The sequence below is a fragment of the Perognathus longimembris genome, chromosome 10, assembly GCF_023159225.1.
Source record: "Perognathus longimembris pacificus isolate PPM17 chromosome 10, ASM2315922v1, whole genome shotgun sequence".
Classification (NCBI taxonomy): domain Eukaryota; kingdom Metazoa; phylum Chordata; class Mammalia; order Rodentia; family Heteromyidae; genus Perognathus; species Perognathus longimembris.
In genome coordinates, this window is record NC_063170.1 from 54,579,724 (window position 1) to 54,603,768 (window position 24,045).

Consider the following 24,045-nt stretch of genomic DNA (forward strand, 5'->3'; position numbering starts at 1 on the left):
TGTTGTTGAGCTTGTTTTTAGTCAAGGCTAGAGCTCTACCACTTGAGCTATAGCATTACTTCTGGCTTTTTTGGTAGTTTATTGGAGGTAAGAGTCTCATGAACTTTCCTGGCCCAGCTGGCTTGGAACTGTGATCCTCAGATCTCAGCCTCCTGAGTAGCTAGGATTACAGGTGTGAGCCACAGATGTCTGGCTATAGAAAGCCCTTTTAAATACAACTTTTCCATGGGCTAATCATGCCAGGGGCCAATGACAAGCCAATTCACAAAGAAAAGGCCTAATTCAAGCCCTGGTTGCTGAGTAAAGTGAGCCAACATAAGGAGATAAAGGAATTGGTTCTCTTCTGTGAGCTGTGTGATTGGTCCACACTGAAACTTCCATATGACTACTACTCTCTGGCATCGAGAGAATATCTCAAGATAGTATATTAGAGTTTTATAGCAAATGTAATACACCAAAGGAGATTTCTAGAAAAAAAGAAGCAAGCAGAAGAAAATGGGGGGAAATGTGATTAAGCACAGTATATTTTAGGTATTTACTTGCATGCCATCATCCTCAATGAGACATTAGTATAGCACTAAAGTTTGCTGAATGAGCTAAAGAATATTACATATGGCAAGAGAACAAAATCACTGAGAAAATAAAAAACACTGAAAGGAATGGGATGAAGAGGAGTTAGTAACAACTTCATCTTGTGTCCTTGTGAATTCACATGTGTCCTCTAGACCGTCAGGAGAGGCTTAATACTCCTAAGAACATGTGCGTGTGTGTGTGTGTGTGTGTGTGTGTGTGTGTGTGTGTTACTAGGTATTAAACTCAGTGACTACCACTTGCTTTATAAGCAAGCACTCTACCACTTGAGCCAGGCCTCTAGACCTTTTCCTTTTAGTTTATTTTTCAGATAGGGTCTTGCACTTTTGCCTGGGCTGGCTTTAGACAAAGCTTTTCCTATCTTTGCCTCCTGAGAAACTGGGATTACAGGCCTGTACCCCAATGTCCTGCCCCAGTGCTAGTTTTTTAAAATAGTAAGAGTTGATCAATGAGAATTCTGAACCAAAAAGGCTTATGTTTACAAATAAGGGGTTGTGATAAATGAAGCAAGAATACAAAAATAGAAAGTTACAAGTTCCCAACTCCCTTAAACTTGTAGATGGCAAAGCATAGACAGCTTCAATAAAGAAATTTTATCTCCAGATTGTAGCAAAGAATGTGAGATCAAATATGAGAAAATGAAGGTAGAATATCGCACAGGCAAACTCCCTTACCCAGGTAATAGATCTGAAGTGGCTCAGGACTGAAAAATGCTTAGAAAGAAGGGTAGAAAGGTAACTTGAACTATAACCAGAAATTCAAAGAGTTAAGGTTGCAGGACTAATATAAGTGAAAGGAGAGACTATTAGGGAAGAGGAAATGGCATGCCTGTCGCACAATGAAATTGCTGCTAAATGCATTCAAATTTTAAAAGGGGTTTTGAAGATAATACTAATAGATACCAAAATGGGCAGCAGGTTACTGTTCACCAGACCACTAAATCCTTCCCATACTTCAAAGTATATAACTCTAGTCCACCATTTCTCACAAAGGGTAACCTTGCCCCCTATGAAGCATTTGCCAATGTCTGGAATTTTCTGTTATCACAAGTGGGGAGGGGGCAGGTAGGCTACTGACACCTACTGAGTAGCAACCAGAGATACTGTTGAGCATTCTACCATGTGATGGATGGAATCCATCTGGAATTCTGGATGGAATCTTGCAGGGTAAGAATTGTTTGGCCCAATGTGTCAATAGCGTAGCAGCTGAGACTTGCTCCAGCCGTGCGACATCCAAATAGGCTCCCGTGCCAGCCTTGTCCTCCTCCCCAACTCACCTCTTGTCCAAATCTGCACCACACAGAGATAGACTGCATGTTACTATGGTAACTTGCACCCACTAGTCTGGTCTCCAACAAGGAGATTGTCCACGCTCTGTTTCCTCTCTTCTTTTTCCCGAGTTGGACAAAGAATGTCTTTAGCCTTGATTAATAAAGACCAGGAAGAGGTCAAGTAGGAAAAGCCTTTACATAAATATTATGAGGATATGATATTAACAAAAAAAGAAGAAAGAGAAAACATGGCTACAGTCTAACCTCAATGGATTCCAGCAAGTGCAAACCTCAAATATACAGATATTTTAGCAGTGTACTCTCAAGGGAAAAAAGAGTGACCAAATGTAGTCCTACTTCCTACATCTTGCATGTATTATCCCTAAAGCTGACCGTCGTCTCCTGTGATGAGTCTCCTTTCAACCTCTGTCCCAGATGTCACTCCTCCACCCAGTGAGCAAAGATGTCACCCCTCTCCTGTTGCCAGATTCCCTGTCTTCCAACTCAGTCCTGTTAGCATACAAGACCATTGTGGTGTCTCTCGTCTTAGAATCATCCCTTTCCTTTCACCGTCCATCCCTTTTCTGCTTGCGCCTCTTTTCTCCATTCCATGTCACAACTGAACATCACCAACATCTTGGCTCAATCTCCATCTCTCTGGCTCTTCTAGCTACCCACCCCAGGCTGACTGCATCCTGCAGTACCATGTTGCTCTCCTCAGGAGTTTATCTGTGCCATGACAGACTTTACCTTGGATGCCTGAACCTCCTGGTATCGCTACTGCTGCTAGAGTCTCCTGGAACAACTTGGCCTCTGTGATCTACATCGTCCCGTTCTTTCTCCTATTTGCACTGGCTGCTCTATCTTCTTGGGCACCTCTCTCTGACTTTCAGCCTGCCCCTGAATTGTGATGGATCTTAGGCTTCTGGTTTTGTCCCTTCTCTCTTCTTTTCACTCTTGTAACTTCAATCAATCTCATAGTTTTAAATAATGTCTACATGTGTGCTTTTATATACTTGTAAATATGGTTCACAATGAGGAACCCATTTTATAATCTATCCATGTACATACACACATTTCCATGTCGGTGCAGGTATGTCTAAATGCACGCAACACAAATGTTTCAGGACAAAGTATCTTCATGATGGACTCCAATGCTTTCTATACTCTTTAACTTTTTTTTTTTTTCACCAGTCCTGGTGCTTGAACTTAGAGCCTGAGCACTGTCCCTGGCTTCTTTTTGCTCAAGGCTAGCACTCTGCCACTTGAGCCACAGCGCCACTTCTGGCCTTTTCTGTAAATGTGGTGCTGAGGAATCAAACCCAGGGCTTCATGTATAAGAGGCAAGCACTCTTGCCACTAGGCCATATTCCTAGCCCACTCTTTAACTTTTAAGAGAAACACCAGTTATTACCTAGCACATTGATTCCATGGCCTAGTGATTGACATACTAGCCCACAAATGTACATTTCTTCAGACAGTTGTGTACATTTCTGCTTTGCTTGGATATCAATGGGGCAGTATATAATTAGTGTGTCTAAGAGGAAATCCCCAGCCCACATTATAGGCCCTGTTCACATATCCTCCCATATTTAAATGTTAGCAAAGAGAGCTCAGAAAAAAAGAAAAGACTGAGGGGTCATATTTACACTTCCCTCCCCTTTGCTGCTTTAGCTGGGTTGCCATATTACAGTCCATAAGCCACATCAAGTCTTCTCATAATGCAAGCCTGCTGTCTCCTGTTTATATATCAGCTGCTACAGGACAGAGCTGAGGAACAGAGAGCCTGTAAGCCTGCAAAGCCAACCTACCAGTCTTCTCACTCTTATGATCACATTCCAAATTCCCCGGTAACCTTGATCTTTCCTGCTACCCCTCCACTCCCAGCTGGACTCTTGCTAGAACTTTGGCACTGTCCCTAGTAGGGCTCCGCCTTCTACTCCTGCTTCCCTAAAGCACAGTCTTCCCACATACTCAGAGACACGATGGAACTGTTGGTGGGCGTTTGTCCCTTGCCTGTGTGAATCCACATGTTACTTTGAAATTAAGACTTGAAGTCTAGTGTCCAACCAAGCCAACCACTTCACTGGCTTGCCTCCTTCACATGTTTTCCTTGAGATTTACGTCTTAACTGTCCCTTCTTGAGAGTGTGTTCCCTTTCCTTTAGTCAGTCAAGTCTCTCTGCCCAGTCTAGAGGAGGTCTCACACCCTCTCTGCCATACCCACTTCGATGTGTATGTTACAAGTTTCCTCTGGCTGTTATTTTACTTCTCCTCAGTGGACCTCCTGCTTTCCCTCTTCCCCTCAAATCAAAGGCTCATGAAAGCAGAAGCCTTTAAAAAAATTTTGTTTCATTTTTCAGATGATTTTAGTACTTTCCCAGTGCCTACCTCATACCTAGCACAAGATGCTAACAAATCTGTCTTCCTAAGAGACAACAAAACATCCTTACATTCAAATTCAGCCCTGTAAGTAGAAGCACAGAATAATAATTCTGTAGTCTGTCGGCCAAGACAATGAAATTCCTATCATCTTCTAGAAAGGCACAGAGATGCCACCGCTCTTAATGAAAATCATAAATCACATATGCATTTATAATAAACAATGCACATAGGTGAAAACTTGGCCCTGGTATTGACTTTTAAGGAAGATGGCACATACGCGGCCATACTGAAAAAATGCAACAATGAGGTGTGCTTACCACTCTATATTAAATCCTGCAGGAATAAAACTCAAGTACCCTGCAATTGAATATGTATATTAGAACAATCTAGTGAAGTCACTGATTTACAAATTGAAGCACAAAACCAAAGAAACTACAGTTCCTTAACATGTTAAAGTAAGGAGTAATTCTTATGCATTACATAATGAAAGACAACCAAAATAGAAATATTTTTATATTTATCTCATTCCTGCTGTACGTCATCTCAAATGCAAATGTGACCTAACATTTATAAAGAATTCTCAAAAGAAAATCCTTGATAACTTTAAACTGTGGCAACAGAACAAAATTACAACTAAAAACTGAATTACTAATAAAAGCCAGAAGACTCCTTAATAGCAAATATGAATTCCACCCTGTTTAGCTCCAAGGAAGTGCTAGAAGTTGGCCAATTTTAACATCAGTAACGTTGACCAGTGAGAAATACTTAGGCACCATGATGATGAGTGTCAAAAGGTCCCAACTTCCAAAAGTATTAGAAAACCTAGGTGCCTTCGGGACATGATAAAGCCAATTCATTTGAGATACTGTGTCAGATCTATGAAGGAGCATTCAGTGTTTTCCTCTTTGGGGAGGGAGAGATATCCTGGGGTAGAGTGCCTGGCTAGCCCCTAGTCCTTTATAGGTAGGGCCAGCCTCAGACCACAACCTTCCTATTTTATGGCCTCCCATGTAGCTAGGACCACAGGTGTAGGCCACCATGCCCACCTCCTTGGCTGTGACAGGATCTGACCAAATTTTTGCCTTGGGATGCCTCAGACCATGTTCCTCTCAATCTCTGCTTCCCAGATATCTGGGATCACTGTGTCTGTGAAATACTGTGTCTCATGAACATCTCCTTTTCTGCAGATTGCTGATAACTACCAGAGATGCTCTCTACATATGATGGAGTTGTGCTTCTGAATCTAATGGAGATGTTTTCTACTTACAGCTGTGATGCTATCTGACTGAGGATGTTCTTCCCCATGTATGGTGCAGATGTTCTATGTACATAACAAGGATGTTCTCTCTCCATAATAGAGAGGCTCGTTATCTACAATGCAGATGTTTGTATCTACAAAGCTGTTGTTGATGTCCTCATCTACTCTGTCCAATATGGCAGTCACTAACATCCATTCCACTGAGCACCTAGAGTGGTCTAGTAGGACTGAGGAACTGAATTTTGACTCGTTGCACAGTGGTGACTTCATTAGACACTGGAGATGCATTGGTACCCACATGAGTCACTGGTTTTTGACTCTCCAGTTCCTTGGCTTGCAGATATCACATCCATGTGTTCCTTGTCTTTGTGAGCAGCTTGGGCAGAAGACTGAAGTTCTGCAGGCAAACAGACCTGGGTTCAGATCCAGGCTCTGTCACCTTTCTGAAACATGTTGGCCCCTGTCCTCAGCTATTATAGTGTGCTGGCATCTTAGAAAGTTCTAATGAGGATTAGTGGTCATATAAACAAATGGCCTGGCATGACTTTATTTGTACATTTGATACATGTGAGCTTCTGAACACCTACAGTATGCCAAACCCTGTTTTGGACACTGAAGATAAGTAATGATTGAGTGAGAATTTCTGCTCTCCTGGGAATCCCAAGTTAAGTACAAGTATCCAGTTTCTGTGGGATTCTACTTTCTGTGGCATCAGCACCAATGTCTGAAAATATTAAATGGAAAAGCAGAAATAAAAAATACATAATCATTAAATTGCATACTACCTGGAGCACCATATATAGGGCTCTAACTATCCTAGTTCCTTACTAGTTACTGCTGAACTCTAACAAATTTATTTAAATTTACCATACATATATGTATGTGGAGGAGAAGTAGTTTGCACAGGGTTTGGTACTGTTGAAGGTTCAGTCATCCGCTGTGGGGAGCAGAGGGGAAGCCCTGTCCAGATGCTGGGAGGGAGATCAAATGGATAGACAGGGATGGTGGTGGATGGTACTTTATGTGGGGTGATCAGAACAGGCTTCTCAGGTGAAGGACCTCAGGGCAAAGGTTATCTGGGAAAAGATGGTATTGATGTACCTAGATGACGTTAGATATTAGATACTGGGGGGGGGGGGGGCCTGACATAGGCCTCGAGTTCACACAGAAGGTGAGCTGGCTGGAAGCCACCTGAACGGGGCAGGGGGAGGGTAGTACCGTGAGCAAAGTCACTCGAAATCACTGTAGCCAGAGATGGCCTGGGGAGACAGTAAAGCCTCTTGCCAGGTCACTGCCAGGCTAGGTACCACACGATAGAAGTAGTGGCCAGGAATGAGTGGAATGCAGACTGAGCCTGGGTATCCTATGAAGGGGAGTGGACAGTGGTATTTGCTGATATGAATATACAGGACTCAGCACAATTAGGATATCACTCCATAGGCAACGAGGCAACTCAGTTACCCTTGCTGAGGCCCTGTAGCTCAGGAGTAGACAATCTGGCAAGGAAAGACTTAAGTGGTACAATTTGCAATTCATTCCCTTGTCCAAGACCAGAGGGCAAAAGGCAGAGAGGCACCAGATCACTCAGTTGAACTCTCAGGAGAAGAGCTGACTATGAGTCTAATTATGATGGCTTTGCATCATTTCAGCAGAAAAATAGACACACTGTACACACACACACACACATGCACAAAGGAACTAATGGTAATGATGTGCTTAGATGAGATACTGCTCTTCCTGTTGGACCGATAATGGTTTAATGAAATAAATACCAGTAAATTCTGATGAGAATTAAGTGCCCTCCTTTTGCTGGCGGACTTTGGACTTTACTGATTCCTTTAAGGTGGCCAACTCGTTGCCTTTGAAAATAATGGGTAAGCATGCACTTTTTGGTGCTAAAGTTCATGGGTTTAAGTCTTGCCTTGGCCATTCACTAGGTGTGTGATTTGGGGGAAAAAAATCACTGGAAAGGCCAAGTCTGAAAACGTTCTCTAATGCAGATCAATGATTGATCTTACCTCAGAGGGCTCCATGAATTGTACACTAAATGTATGTAAATGTTTGCCTGGCACATGGAAGAAGTGTTTAAGCAAATCTTCTCCATGTTCTTTCAATCAAATCAGATGCTTACCTTCCCCCTTTGTTTTATGCTTGAGTGGTAGAGTTTCCATACATCAAACAAAACTAGCTATTCCATATCTGTTTCCCTGTCATAGGTGGAAGCAATCACGGCCAAGTTTCTCAGAGGATCCTACTCAAAATCAGCACTCTGATAATTCTAGTTTGGTAACAACAATGATGTGCTGCTAAGTTTACATGTGTTTGTATGTGTGTGTGTGTGTGTGTGTGTGTGTGTGTGTGTGTGTGTGTGCGCGCGCACGCGAGCACGTGTGTTGTATTTGTATTTGTGTCTGTATGTATGAGTTTTATGCCATGGTGACTTGCCTGACACACAGAGGTCCTTGGTAAATGTCATTGGTAACATCAGTAACATTTTTCATGTGTGTATGCCAGTTCAGGGGCTTCAACTCAGAGCCTGGGCACTATTCCTGAGCTTCTTTTGCTCAAGACTAGTTAGTGCTTGCTCTACCACTTGAACCACACAGCTCTACTTCCACCCTTTTGTTGGTTAAACATGTCATGGATTTTCTTGCCCAGTCTGGCTTTGTACCATAATCCTCAGGTCTCAGCCTCCTATGTATTTAGGATTACAGGCATGAGCCACTGGCACCCCATCTCAACTCTTTTACTTTTAATTCAGGCCTTAACATTACTTAGTGACTGGACACAAATCTTCTGTGTACGGCTTGTACAAACTGGAAAGCATAATATTACTTCTAGTGATCAGCAAATACGAGCAGAATCAGAGCACCAACAGATTATGCCTTTGGTTTGGAGAAGAAGGTATGGAGGGTAGGGGCTGGGCCGGGCCTTAGGTAAGACAGAGAAAGGATACTTCTGTAGCTCACAGCTGGGGGTGTAGCATAGGGTGAGACCCTGTGCTTAGGCTCTGGGTTTGATCTCCAGCACCACAAAACAAAAGGCAATAGACTTTTTAATTACTCTGAAATGAAAATAATGATTTTTATTTCTATGAACTTGGTTTCCCGCAGGGCATAAGTTATAGAATAAAAACTAGAAGGGTCCATGGGGGACAGAGGCTAACAGTACCCACAACCCTGGCTGCACATCACAATGGGCAATGAAGCTTCCAGAACAAAACTACAAATGGCTCTTTCCAATTAAGAAGCCCCCCTGCCCAACTGCTTCTGCAATACCAGTAAAACATCGCTGTTATCACGTGACAACTACTTTGGTGTCAGAAGTGGCATGAATGTTATATTCTTCAATCTACATAACCCACTTTCAAGGCAAGTGTCATCCACATTTTTTTTTAATGTTGAAGAGAAGCTAAGTGACTTTTTCTAAAGTCACACTGAGAGTACAGACAGGAGCCAGGACGCAAGTTTGATCCTTGAGGCTCTAAACTCTTATGTCCTTTCATCTATAGAACAATAGTCATTCTTGCCATAATATAAGAGCCAGACAGACTGCCCAAAAGGTCCTGGGTTCATAATGCATTTTTTTTAAAAAAGAGATAGCCAGGCACAGTGGCTCAAACCTAGTAATCTAGCTACTTAGAGGCTGAAGTTTGAGGATGAGACAGAAAGATGGGGTTCTAGGCAGATGCAGAAGATGCTTTTGCAAACACACTTGAGAGCTGTACTAGAAGCAAAGGAGGTACTTTCAGAGTGTCTGAGATGGTTCTAGATGCCCATGTGTATGTATAAACAATCCTGGCAACTCTACCCTGACATAGAAGACTGACTGCTCCCAGATATTTACAAAAGATATTTCAACCTCTGCTTAATGTTCTATTGGGAGAGGAGAGGAAGATCAGCTCGAAAGTTCTAAAAACCAAAGCATGTCAGATCAGGACAACCAATGTTGAAAATGAGCTTGGGGGCTGGTTGCTCATATCTGTAATCCTAGCTACTCAGAGGTGGAGATCTGAGGATGGAAGTTTGAAGGCAACCTGGGTAGGACAGTCCATGAGATTTTTCTCTCTAATTAATCACCACAGAACCATGAGTGGAGCTAGGGCTCAAGGTTGTAGAGTGCTAGAATCTGAGTTCAAGCCCCAGTACTAGCAAACCAACCAACCAACAAACAAACAAAAAAAGAGCCTGAGGATTAAGAATTAAAACAGCTGGGTGCCAGTGGCTCATGACTGTAAGTTTACCTACTTAGGAGGCTATAATTGATCATGGTTCAAAGCCAGCCTAGGCAGAAAAGTCCTTGTGAGACTCTTATCTCCAATTAATCACTGAAAAACCAGAAGTGGCACTGTTGGCTCCAAGTGGTAGAGTGGTAGCCTTGAGCCAAAGCGCTCAAGGACAGTGCCCAGGTCCTGAGTTCAAGCCCCATGATGGACAAAAAAAAAAAAAAGAAAGAAAGAAAAAGAAACAGATGCTCCAAAACATTCAATTTTGCTCCAAAGTACAAGAAAATGTCATCCTCACCATCTAACTTCCTGAGAATCATGAAGCACTTATCATTCTGCATACCAGGAGCTGTGACAGAAAGGAGAGTTATTTGAAGCAATCGTGAAGTGACCTTCACATTCTTACTTGAGTTGCTGTCCTGTGCCTCCATCAAATCTTCTCCTTATAACCCCTCCCCACCAGGGTGATTAAATGTCAGTGCTGACTCACACAATAACGCATGGCAGAAACAAATATAATTATGTGCTTTTGAGAAAGATTAATAGTAGCTGGTGCTAGCCTGCCAACTGCAGATGTACAAATATGCCATCCTCTCCATAAATCAAACACAAGGCATATGGCTTATTTCAAAGTCTACTGATGTTATAGGGTCTTTAAGTGACTCAGGCTCTGGAAGAAACCATGTAGATGTTGACTAATGAGGCAATATATTTTGGATCTTTCTATATCAATGTTATAAAATGTGATAGAATTAAACACAAAGAAGGGCTCGGGAATTGTGGGAACAAAGTTAAAAATCCAGGGGTATGTTTCACTAATCAGTCACTGCTACTTTAAGAAAATTCACAGATTCCAGGGAGTTTTAAGTTAGTAAATAGTCATGGAACTATTTGGGGGGGGGAGGGGGACGGGTCCCTTTCAATAAGAAATCGAATGGGACAGGAACACATGAGTATATCATAGAAATGAAGAAGCAAGTAAACTGGAAAGAAGAATGGATAGTTTGTAACCATCAAATGAGCAGGATCAAAATGTTGCCAAGACCCACTGGCAAGTTTCCAGATTGCTGGCCACCAAAAGGAATAAGTATGCAAAGTCAGTGCTCCTTAGAATTACGTAGGCAGAGCACAGGACTGGGAAGCACAGAACCTGAGCGACTCCTCGGCTGTACTGGGCTGCACCTTCCTAAATCCTAGGAAAGCCATAAAGGTCAGACAAGAAGAGCAAAATTCTGCAAATCACCAATTTGTCTGCAAAAGCCATGTATTATACCTGCCTCCATCACTCTCATCACCATCATTCCCACACTCGAATTATTTCCAAGTACATTTGGCCACTATTAAAGAACCAATGATCTGAGAATCAAGTGGTCTAGGTAGGAGAAAGAGACTTCAAAACTGTCATGAAATGGGAAAAAAATGAAATTTGCACAATAGTTTTTATAACAACTCTAGATTGAGCATTTTGAGGCACACAGACAGTTGAACAATATTTTGGATTTCTGCCCAGCGACCCCAAGCATTCTGATCACATAGCAGGAAGCTTTCCCATTGCAGAGTACACGGCTGCTCTGACACAAATGAGATCCCCACTGCAAGGGAACCATGTCTGATTCTTCCTCTCTTGCCCCAAACCCAAATATGTTGTCCATGAAACCAACTGTGTTGGCAAAGATTGCGGGAACAATCAATCTGAGACTTTTGTGCCATACCCTGCCATAGCCAGCCACAAACATTTATTTATCCCAAGAACAAGACATGTCAATGGGGTGGAGAATATTTCTCAGTGTGAGGCCCCTGAGTGCTGGTAAAGCACAAGGTGGGGTACAGAGGTGGGGATAGGAGGGGGATTGGAGGGCAGATAGGAGGAAAAAGGCTGGCTGTCAGCTCCAGATTTACAAACCACAGTTCTGTGAGATCCTCAACCTCTTCATTCTCATGAGACTAGGCTGAGGAACATTTTTTAAAATACAATTGGTGACACGATTGTTCTACAACGTACACTATAAACAGTCACACCCAAGAACACATAAAAGGAGTCAGGTGTGTAAGCTTCAGTGGAGCTTACAGTCTACTGAACTAAAAGATAAATAAATATAAAGTGAATGAGTTGTGATAACACCGACTGCAATAAAGGCCCCACCAGTGGAGAGATGCACAAGAGATGGCGTAGAAGAGATGATGACATGGGTCAGGGGATAATTAGATAAAGAGCTCAAAGAAGGTCTTTTTCTTGGGGGATCTAAGACCAAATCAAACTGAGGGCTGGAAAAAGATATAGAACTTTCGACATTCACACATGGTAACACTAAAAGAGGATGTTCTGAGGAGGGGAACACAAAGATGTGCGTTTGAACATATTAAATAAGGATAAGGTTTACCAAAATGAACTCCAGGAAATGGAAACAAGAGATTTTTTTTTCCCTTTGTTGGGAAAAGAAAAGGTCCCTGAGGTGAGACAGGGCTGAAGGCTTTTACGTAATGTCAGAACCGTAATGTCAGAACAGAAGACAGTGTCGTACAACTCTTATGAGAAGAAGAGAGTGAGGTGAGATCCACAGCGTGGGCAGGGAGCATACTCAGTACCCTGTGCAGGTCAGGCTCAGGGGTCTTAAAGGAGAAACATTTTGAAATCAACTTTTGAGTTTTGTTGGGAGTAATGGGCTCAGAGCCTCATACTTGCTAAGCAAGTATTCTATCATTTGAGTCATACTTCCAACCCTTTTCTTATTTGTTGTTTGGACAGGGATCTCATGTGTTTTGGCTTTTTTGTGTCTGAAATCAGGTTTGTATTGCAGTCCTCTGATCTATGTCTCCCCTGTAGCTGAGATGATCGCTATGCCCCACCATATCCAGCTTGTTCGTTGAGATGGGAACTCTCACTAACTTTTTACGCTGGGCTGGCCTTGAAACACATTTCTCCCAACAGCTTCTTCCTGAATAGCCAAAGTTATTATAGGCATGGGCCATCACACCCAGCCTACTAAATCTTAATGAGTTTTAAAAGGTACAACCTGATTTATGTTTTTAAGTAGGACTCTACTATGTTACACAAGTGTAACATAATATAGAAACTATAAACTTTATTCCAGAAGGACTAGCATCTGACACAATCAGAAAGCATTTAGAAAGGATTTCTAAGTACTTCAATTGAAACAATCCTGAGCTGGGTATCGCTCAGTGGTAGAATACTTGCCTAGCAGGCTCTGGGAATCTGGGTTCAATACTCAGAACTGAAAAATGATTTTAAAAAATCTTAAAGGATTTTTATATAAATATTTAAATATAAAGGATATATATGTGTGTGTGTGTGTGTGTGTGTGTGTGTGTGTGTGTGTGTGTGTGTGTATGTATGTATATTTAAACCCAGAGAGTTCCCTTGAAGACCAGCAAGCTCTGTGAGAGATTTGAGGTGACAGCCACAGAGAACAAAAGCATCTCCATACCTCCGCGCTGCACCAACAGCGTGACCTCGCTGCCCTTCGGGCATTCGATCAGCATATCCACGACCTGGTTGTGTGTGAGGGTTTGCACGTTCTTCTTATTCACTTCCACTATGAGGTCCCCCTCTTTCAGGCCTCGGCACCGCGGACTGTCCACAATCTGTTTCACTCTCTGCCCTCCTCCACCAGGGCTGTCTGCAATCGTGAAACCAAAGCCCATGGGCCCTTTCACTATGTGGACAGTGATGAGTTCTGGCTGAGTGGCTATGGAGGAAGCCAAGGAGACTGTGTCATTGGGATAACCGTGAGAGCTGTTGGAAGCCACGTCGGCAGGACTGCTTGGCCTGGCGTCCTTCATGCTGCTCACTTTGCCTGTTTTACTACTGTGGCTCGCGGGTGAGTCATAGGTCTCTTGTCCATTCACAATAATTGGTTCTTTGTCCAAAATGGCCACTGAGGTCACTAAACTTGTGTTAGGGTCATCGGGGTCAAAAGGCAATGGATAACCTCGACAGAGTTCAAGGTCCACACTGGCACCAATGGGAATGGACTGGAAGATTTTCACAACTTGCGCATGGGTGTGTCCCAAAACACAGGTGTCATTCACGCTGACAATCACGTCCCCTGTAAATGGGAAGAGTGAAGGAGTCAAAAAAATACAGCACTTAGAAATGTTGTCCTTCTAACATCCTACCCCAGAAGATGCCACTCTGTCGTCAGGGTTCCTTTGAGATAACTACACTTAGAAAACAAAAATACTCAGCAAGTGTAAGAATGGAGGGCAGGTACTCCATCCCAAAAGCAGGAGATAAAATTGCAGTGGAAGATGCCCTATCTATATCTCAAAGGCATCTTACCCCAGGTAACATTCTTACAACCAATTACAGGAAGTAAAAAACAAACAAAATCTGTGCACATTACTATACAGAGCAACTTTGTTAAACCAACCCTTAACTATCCACTCATTCCCTGCCCAGTTAACGACTCTAGCCCACACCCATTTGTCTTCTTGCATTTCCATAGCTGAGGACCCCAGCCAGGTTCAAGGCTGTAAGAACTCACCTCTAACCACATTCTTACATCCTTGGGTGTGAGTGTTCCTTGTCACAGAAAACTTGTATTAAAGAAATCTACTGCTTTTCTTCTATTAAGATATCCTGTGTAATTAGTCTCAGCTCTAGTCATCCCTCCTCCCTTCCTTTCTTCCTCTCCCGCCCCTCTTTGGTACTACTAGGATTTGAACTCAGAGGTTTATTCTTGCTAGGCAGGTGTTCTACCCCTAAAGCCAAACCCTCATCCCTCCTGCAAAAACTTGTGAGGGGGTGGAGATAAAATGCTGTCTCTCCTGTCAGCTATATGAAGCTATAAGTGGAGAGATGATTGCATGAGGTGCCAAGAGACTGCTTCTATTGCTTATTTTAACGGCTAATAAAGCATTCCTTTAATATCTAGTGTCGTCCCTGCTAAAGAGAATATAATCATCATTGAAAGAATACTGAAGCTTTTCTTCTGAAAAGAAATTGTCACTGCAGAGATCCAAGTTTAGAAATCAGTTATTCAACTGGATCTACATCTTTAGTGAATTATTACTTCTGAAGTTTAAGTGGCTTGAAAGGCTTCTGGCACCTGGACTGAAGGATGGAGAGATCTGGTACATTCCACATGTGTAAAGTGCCTTTATAAACCTGAGACATGACGCTGTGTGGACTTGCTTAGCAGGAGCTGGTCTCTTCACCCGGAATGCTGCAGCCCCGCACACTCACCTGTCTCCATCTTGCCGTCCAGTGCGGCGGGACCATCTAGAACCAGGCTCTTGATCTGGAGGAATTCATCGGGTTCATCCCCTCCTACCACCGTGAAGCCGAAGCCACGGCTGCTTTTCCGCAGCTTTGTGTGGATGAACTTGCCTTTCAACTCAGAAGGGTTTCGTGTAAAAAAGGGTTTGCCTGGATTAAAACAAGAAAAGAGCAAGGAGTGTGTCTATGAGTGAGAAGGAGAGTTATGTTAGATATGAGGCACACAGACCTGCCTCTCCAGGCTCACATATACACAGAAGCCCTAGGGTAGAGATGTGTTTCAAGATTTCAGGAATTGGGGTGCACTCGGGTCCCTGTTTAGGAGATGGGTACTGTACACAAAGCATGTCATCTTTGAAGTCCAAAGGAAGACAGAGAGGAGGACAAAACTGGTCCTGAGTGGGTGACCCACTTCCCTGGTGCCAGGGAACTGAGGGGCCACAGCTTGCCCACAGGAAGTTCAGTCAGTCCTTGTGTTGTGTCACTGTCTATTGGGACCACATCCAATGCCCTGATTTGGGGTTGGATTTTATCTGTCCTATCAGCTGATGAAAACTTCTAGATTTTAACCAAATGGAAGGCTCAGGGGAAAATGCAGATAGATAGTTCCAGGATAATATGGTGGCCATGTTTCTTTCCTATTAAAAATGCTAAATGAGGGGAAGGAGGGAGGGAGGGAGGGAGGGAGGGAGGGAGGGAGAGAGAGAGAGAGAGAGAGAGAGAGAGAGAGAGAGAGAGAGAGAGAGAGAGAGAGAGAGAGAGAGAGAGAGAGAGATCCTAATATACTCTTGCTCTAGGAGCCTGGCACCCAGAAAGAAAAGTTATTTTTGGTTAACTATAACTAAAAGGCCTAAAAGGTCTCTGGGCATTCATACAATTTTTAATTGCGTATTTTAAAAGTTTCTGGCTCCTAAAAAAGAAGGCTCTTTTAAATTGCCTGTAGTCAGAGGTCTGTTCATTAACCACCACTCTACAGAAACCCCAAGGATTATTGGAAGTTTGACAAGCTGTGGCTACAGAAAGGCAAAGCTTCCTGAGATGTGCCAGGCAGAGACACCTGCCAAGGCACAAGGAGGAGGAGGGGGATGCCACCTGCAGCAAAGGCTGCAGGGAGACAGCTGCTAAGCCAATTACCAGATGGGAAGTTGAGGACAGGTGAAATGACCCTTAAAATTTATTTCAGGAAAAAGAGGCAAATGGCCTAGAATCTTGTAGCAGAGGCTGCTACTTGTTTCAGGAAGCTGGGAGTGAAACCCACTTCAGTTATGTAGATTTTTCCTGAGCACATATTAAAGCACACAATATCTTCTGCAACATGTCTGCTGATCTCCCTTTTCCTGGTGTGTGTGCGTGTGTATGCACACGCGTGTGTATTGAGGCTTGAACACTATCCTTTACCTTTCACTACTTAAGGATGGTACGCTACCATTTGAGCCACATCTCCTCTTAGGGTCTTTTGCTAGTTAATTGGAGATGAGAATCTCATAGACTTTGATGCTTTGGCTAGCTTTGAACCTTGATTCTCAGATCCCAGCTTCTTGACTAGCTAGATTACAGGTGTGAGCCACCAGTGCTGACTACCTTTCCTGTTATTTTTGCCTTTAGCACTTACAGCTTTCTAATATAAGAATACCTCTTCTTACTGGTTTGGTTTCTTGTCTAGTAATACTGTTCCCTGTGCCCAGGCACGAGGGATACTGCAAGTGAACGCACATAAGACCATTAAAATATAAGCTCCATGAAGATTTCTGCTTGTAAGCCACACACTTAGAATTCTGTCTGGCACATTTCTTCCAGAGTGAAGGAATGAATGAACAAAAGCACAGATTCAACAGGTTATTGCTAAGATTGAAAAGAAGTGCGTGGATTAGAACTTTTATACTCTTACTAGAGGCAAAGTTAGAAGATGTGAAGCACACCAGGCAGTTTGAATATTTTGAAAAATCATTAGCATATTTTCTGCTTAGAATGTTTTCATCTTAATAGAGACATGAACTGAGCTCTGAAATGACACCACTGCCTTCCACTGTCCATGCTTAACTAGAGAGGGAAGCCCAGAGGGTTCCTCATTTATGCACATTTTATACATGGGTAGACCATTAGTTAAGGCAACTTGTGGAAATAGTTTCTCCCATAAGTAGTGAAATTTGAAGCTCTCTGCCATAGCTCTGGTGTGTGTAATTTTCTGAGACTGAAACCTTTGTGGGCAGTTTTAAGCCCTGGGTGCGTATGAAACTCACCTAAGTAGCTTTAAAAAATGTTCCCTCTTGTTCCTGCCCCCAAGCTTACTAACAAGATCTTTTGGGTTTTGGCCCATAACTCTGCCCTTGAAGCACCATTATGGATTATTTCCCTACCCTGCCTCAACTAACCACGGCAGAGGCTACAGTCATACTGATATCAATCAGCATGTTATTATATATTATGTTCTATCTGTTATAAAGCCATTATTGCCATAAAAGGATTCTTGTGTCAAAAAGCACATTACATAAACTGCTTTAAAAAAAAAACTCTCTTCTAATCTTTTTTTTTTGGCCAGTCCTGGGGCTTGGACTCAGGGCCTGAGCACTGTCCCTGGCTTCTTCTTGCTCAAGGCTAGCACTCTGCCACTTGAGCCACAGCGCCACTTCTGGCCATTTTCTGTATATGTGGTGCTGGGGAATTGAACCCAGGGCCTCATGTATACGGGGCAAGCACTCTTGCCACTAGGCCATATCCCCAGCAGGGGGGAAAGGAAAAGGGGAAGGAGGGAGGGGGGTATGAGGGACAAGGTAACAAACAGTACAAGAAATGTATCCAATGCCTAACATATGAAACTGTAACCTCTCTGTACATCAGTTTGATAATAAAAATTCGAAAAAAAAAACTCTCTTCTATGACAATGTCCAGCTAGCAGAGAAACAACTGCTTTATTATGAAAATTATAATGGCCTTCCATTAAGAGAGAGTAAGAGAACTACTTTAATTTTATAGCTAACATAGGCATAGCTTGCTAAAAACAGATTCAAAGGCAAAGTTTACATTATATTCGAATGGTTCTATACTACAAATATCTCCTAACTTATCAAACAAGATGCTTGTTCATTAGTTAAGAGAAAAGACAAACTACATAAACAAACACAAAATCCCAGAACTTCCCTAATCATTGAAGAGTAATGAGGCCTGAAAGTCTGGGAGCTTACAATTTTCAAGAATGGCTCTCTCTAGGGGGACGCATATTATTTGTGGATGTAAGTGAGTGAGACTCAAGGAAATGCTCTCTGTTTAACATGTATAAATGTCAACATCGTGGCAGGAGCCAGGGAAGAGAACTTTAGTATAAAGCCACTTACAAAGACAAGGAAATCTTAGTCAAATTAGAGTTTGTTGACTAGGGTCTTGATATATGTAATGCTGAGTGAAGCAATGGAGTTCACAGGACACTGATGAAAGTGAACTACACAACTCATGAGTAGAGATGGGAGGGAGGGACTAGGAGAGAGTGAAGGAAGGGAGGACACTGTATGAAAGGACATGTACTCATTACCTGACTCACATAATTGCAATCCCTCTGTACTAAGACTGAAAAGAAGCGCCTGAATCTATCACTTTTGTACTAACAATAAATACTAATGTTTTAGAAAAGAATTTATCTTATTTAACATGGCATTCAGTATGTGTGGTCTCTAAACAGAAGGTTTCCAATGATTTAGCACCCAGGAACATTTAGCAATATCTGGAGAAACTTTAGCTTGTCACAGGATAGGGGTGAGGTGGGACATGAGGGGTGTGCTTAAAGCAGGAGGGATACATTAAAACATCCCATCCTGCACAGGAAAACCCCCTACACACAAAATTATCAAGCCTCACCTGTCAACAGCACTGAGGCTGAAAGCTTTGGTTCCAATGGCCATTTAACAAGCATCACTGTTTTTAAAATACTGCAAAGAGCTAAGAGAATATTATTCAGGAAGGCTTCTACATTTTCAGGCATGTCTGACTAGCAGTACAAATCAAATTGTTTTTACTACTTATGGTTTTTACTATAAAATTGTTTAAGATGAGACACGATATCATGATGTAATTATAAAAACACATTACCCTGTAGTGGAGGGTCCCTGGCTGGCTCTGGATTGCTCGGGGGGTGGGAAGAAACAACAGGAGGCACAAGGGACGAATGATCTTCTGCCCATTCTATGAGAAAGAAAAAGAAAAGAGTTTCAAACAGCTGGCCTATTTCCCTTCTCAGTGATAATCAAATCAAATCAATAAGCCAAATCAGATCAGAAAGAAGCTGGTACCTGATCTTGGGTTTATGTATGGACATCAAGATTTCTTTCTCTTGGTCTGGGAATATGGCCTAGTGGCAATAGTGCTTGCCTCGTATACATGAAGCCCTGGGTTCAATTCCCCAGCACCACATATATAGAAAATGGCCAGAAGTAGCACTGTGGCTCAAGTGGTAGAGTGCTAGCCTGGAGCAAAAAGAAACCAGGGACAGTGCTCAGGCCCTGAGTTCAAGGCCCAGGACTGGAAAAAAAAAAAAAAGATTTCTTTCTCTTCTCAAGAAAACTTGGAGAAAGAAATTCACCAGTATTTGGGGGTGGGGTTGGAGGTGGTAGTCATAGAACTAATATAATTTCCAGTTCTCTGGTTGGAGAGTCCAAAGTGAGATCAAGAACAAACATGAGGAAAGCAGTAGAGTCGCCCAAAGTCAGCCCTTAGAGTGAGAAGGCTCTCTCAAGCAAGCGAGGCATGGGCAGACATGGTCTGTTTTAGGTAGGGAGGTAGATGAACTCTGATGACAGCATGGAGTGAAGGTGTCAACCATTGTCATCTCTGAACCAAATGGGATCCACTACCAGGATTCCTGTGTCCTATGTAGTCTGATGCAGCTTGGAAGCCCTTGAGAGATATAGGAGTCACTTTCCAGCTCAGGTACCCTATTCTGTTGTACATCCTCACTGCCCAAAGGTCATTTTCCAACAGTACCATGTGTTACCAGCTGAGGAAAAATATAGTTTAAAATGTTCTTTTTAAATAGAGAAGAGATGAGGCAGAGGACTGTGAACTGGCAAGTAAACACACATACACATACTCGCTATCTAAATTAAACAGAGCAGGACAGCAAGTAGAACACCAGGGTCTAATAGGGTCTAAATAGGGTCTAGTGCTGTTCTTCTGCCAGCGAAGAACAGCACTTATGTTTCAAAAATTGCTGAATAGAAGAACCAAACTGAGTGTGGTGGTATAGCCCTGTAATCCCTGGTAGTTTGATGGCTGAGGTAGGAGAAGCAGCATGGACCACACGGTGAGATTCCATAGTGAAAAATAATCAAAGGAACAGGAGGAGAAAGCTGATGGTGACTCTGTGACACATAGAAGCAAGGTTCAATTTACAGGGTACATAGTTCAAGTTTTAGACATGCAGCTATGTGCATTCCTTTACATATTGGCTATCTTTATTTATAGACTGTAGGGGCAAGGGCTGAGAACTTGCAACTAAGAATGTATGTATCTCAAAGCCTGCACTGCTTACTATGAGGACCTTGACAGAAAAAGTTGGCCAATCCAAAGCCTAGGTTATTACATTCAAGGGCTGGGGGTGGAACTTAGGGGATAAAGTATGTGCTTAGCAGGCAGGAGGCTTTAAATTGGATTCTTCCCCACAAAAAAAGCACATGGCTACATTCTGTACTATAGTAATCAAAGTAATGTGTTTGGGCTGGGAATGTGGCTTAGTGGTAGTGTTTGTCTAGCATGCATGAAGCCCTGGGTTCAATTCCTCAGCAGCACATAAACAGAAAAAGCCAGAAATGGTGCTGTGGCTCAGGTGGTAGAGTGCTAGCCTTGAGCAAAAAAAAAAAAAAAAAAGCCAGGAACAGTGCTCAGGCCCTTTGTTCAAGCCCCAGGACTGGCAAAAAAAAAAAAAGACCAGACACATACAAAACAAACAAAAAGACAAAGTAATGTGCTTGATATTATATTCAAGGGCCTAATATTTTCAGCATTATTTCCAGTGGAAAACTGGAAAAAAGCTTGTCTCTATTAATAAATGGATGGCTAAACAAAGGTGAAAATATTCACTAAGTGATAAATTACGCAGTTATTAAAATTTAGCTACTCAGGAGGCTGAAATACGAAGTCAGCCTAAGTAGATAAATTCACAGAACTGTTATCTCCAATTCACCAGCAAAAAGCTAGATGTGAAGGTGTGACTCAAGTGCTAGAGCACCAGCCATGAATAGAAAAAGCAGAGCAAGAGTGCAAGGTCCTAATTTCAAACCCTAGTAGTATTGGTGCATGCGCACGCGCACACACACACACACACACACACACACACACACTCACAAGATACATGTATAACTAAATAAAACAGGAGCCCAAACAGCAAGTGAGAAAAATAGTTTGCCTCCATATATGAATGTCCACACACATACACACACAATTACCTGATTTTTAAAATATCTGCAATTTTTAAATCCCTAGTATATTTAATATTTCCAACCAAGAAAACTTCAAGAATGATTTGGGGACAAACATGAGAGAATTTACTAGTCTACCTTCGTGAATGGCTTTTTTTTTTTTTTTTACAAAGAACATGAATTAATCTAACTTTTAAGAAGCACTCCAAATTACCAGCTCTTTCTGAATCTTTACATGTAATTTTCCTAAAAATAATAGTCCTTGTGCCTGGCAATTCTACCTAAAGTAAAAATGCTACAAAGCACTTGTATTTGTGAGAGCAGTTAGAATGCAAATGTTGCCAGGCTTGGGAATTCCTTCAGTGCCTGGTGGTGGCATGACTGTCTTTCCACAGTAGAGGAGGGCTGCAGGTGACTCTGAACCTGTAACTCACCCCCCCGCCCCCCGCCATCGGGTGGGCGGTGAATGGAGGCTCAGCATCCTTAGCCCAGGTTCCAGCAACTCCTCGCATGAAAGATTGGCTCAGTCACCGAGGCCACTTCTGACCACACGGGGGTGTCAGTGCCTAGGCTTTGTCCCAGGTTCCCAGCTAAGAAAAAGCATCCAGGGGGGAAAAACAAAAAAAAACCAAAACCCAACCTTCTAGCGGTGGCGGCTGCTGCTGCTGTTGCTGTTCTAGCTGCTTCTTCCGCTTGGCTTCTAGAACAGGGTTCTCATACTGGGTCTTCCTGTTGATGTGGCTGTAGAGAAAGAAAAACCGTTGACAGCTAGGAAATAGCCATCTCACCAGCAAAAGGCCAATCACTGTCAAGTCCCATGGTTAGAATGAATAGAGTAGGGAGCTTTGACCCTGACCCTCGTGTCAAAATGCATAGTCAGAAGAAAAAATGAAAATGAAGTTTCCATCACTGACTGCTTGCATGCATCTGGCATTGTGTTGTCAGCTATGCATTTTATTAATGCACTTACTCATATGGCTGTACCCCACTGTCCACAAAGGGGGGCATTCCAGATCCCAGTTGATTTTGAAAACCGGAATAATATTGATCCTCCTCTTACAATGATTTTTTTTTTTTTTTTTTTTTTTGCCAGTCCTGGGGCTTGGACTCAGGGCCTGAGCACTGTCCCTGGCTTCTTTTTGCTCGAGGCTCGCACTCTGCCATTTGAGCCACAGTGCCACTTCTGGCCATTTTCTATATATGTGGTGCTGGGGAATCAAACCCAGGGTTTCATGTATACGAGGCAAGCACTCTTGCAACTAGGCCATATTCCCAGCCTTTTTATGTCCACATACATATGTGTCCACGGCAAAGTTTAATTTACAAAGTAGACACAGTAAGAATTAACAATAACAACCATAGATTTTAGCAACCTCAACATATGATTCATTTTTCTCTCTCTCCTCATTATGTTGAGAAAATTCATCGAAAGAAAGCATTTTGTAGCTTTTCTTGAGCATAATCCTGCTGCCATCAGATAACTTCTGCATTCTGAGGCCACAACTAAGGAAACCTAAGTGTGCCTTGATCACAGGTACGATGCTGGGATGAGCTAGGTGACCACTAAGCAATTTGCAAGCTAGCAGTGCATGAAGTATGGACACCATAGACAAGGGGCATAGCACCCATTCTGGATGTGGCAGAGCAGAAGAGCTTGGGATTTCGCCTTGTTAACCAGAATGGCACTCAACTTAAAACTTATAAATGACTTATTTCTGGAATTTCCCATGTGATGTTTTTGCAACTATGGCTGACCTCACGAAAGTGAGACTATGGAGGGCATAACAATGGGTAGGGTATAGAGGGGGCTACTGTATTTTCTCAAAATAAAAAAATAAGATAAATTGTACAAGACTCTAGGCATTCACACACAGTGAGACCAAAGGAAGACACTCTTAGGAGAGGAACAAACACAAAGGTGCTATGTCTATGTGCTTCTGATCATATAAAATCATATTTATTGAAATGATCTCTAGGAAATGGAAACAAAAGATTTTTTTTCTTTTCATTTTTGTCTTGTTCATTTTTCTGTCTTCAGGGGACAAAGGAGGACATGAAAATGGAGGGACAAAGGATGAACAAATGCAGCAGTGCTACTCAGTAGAAACTGTTCAAAATGAACTATACAACTTGTGGGTGGGGATGGGAGGGAAAATCTGGGAGAGAACAAAGGAAGGCGTGACACTGTCCAAAAGAAATGTACTCATTACTGGATTTATGAAATGGTAACCCCTTTGTATGCCACCCTTATAATAACAACAGAAATTACAAAATAAAGCTAAATAAAACTTTTGGGAAGTTAAGAATTCCTTGAATATAACAGCTACTAAGTAAGGAATAACAGGCCTGTAATCTCAGGCTGTTAGCTTTCAAATTCTAAGATGTGACTTTACTCCAATTTCTAAGGTATCACCTAGTGGGAGAAGTTGCTTAAACTCCACAGGAAGACTTTGGTATTACTGAGAAGTCAAATCAAAGTAGATGGGTGATGCTGTCTACAGCACGAGGACTGTGATGGAACCTCACGCAGAAGACAGAAGCTTAAGCACTTGCCACAATAGTGAAGTGAAAAGGATTCCACTAACATCTGTCAACTACTCTGATCATCTGACACAAAGGCAGAATGAAAACTATAGCCCTTAGGGGAAAAAAAAGACTCCAAATATAGCTAGCC

At 42.4% G+C, this 24,045-nt stretch overlaps 1 protein-coding gene across 19 annotated transcripts in view; it reads right to left on the reverse strand.

Moving 5' to 3' along the window:
• The window catches only part of Magi1 (membrane associated guanylate kinase, WW and PDZ domain containing 1), a 548,751-nt gene that overhangs the window by 56,965 nt on the left and 467,741 nt on the right, over nt 1-24,045 (reverse strand). For all 19 annotated transcript variants that reach the window (XM_048356096.1, XM_048356103.1, XM_048356102.1 and 16 more), the window contains 4 exons: nt 22,012-22,112; nt 19,048-19,140; nt 14,935-15,117; nt 13,175-13,795 (listed from right to left, as the gene is read on the reverse strand). In XM_048356096.1, coding sequence (XP_048212053.1) covers nt 13,175-13,795; nt 14,935-15,117; nt 19,048-19,140; nt 22,012-22,112 — 998 coding nt within the window. The remainder of the gene's footprint in view (nt 1-13,174; nt 13,796-14,934; nt 15,118-19,047; nt 19,141-22,011; nt 22,113-24,045) is intronic.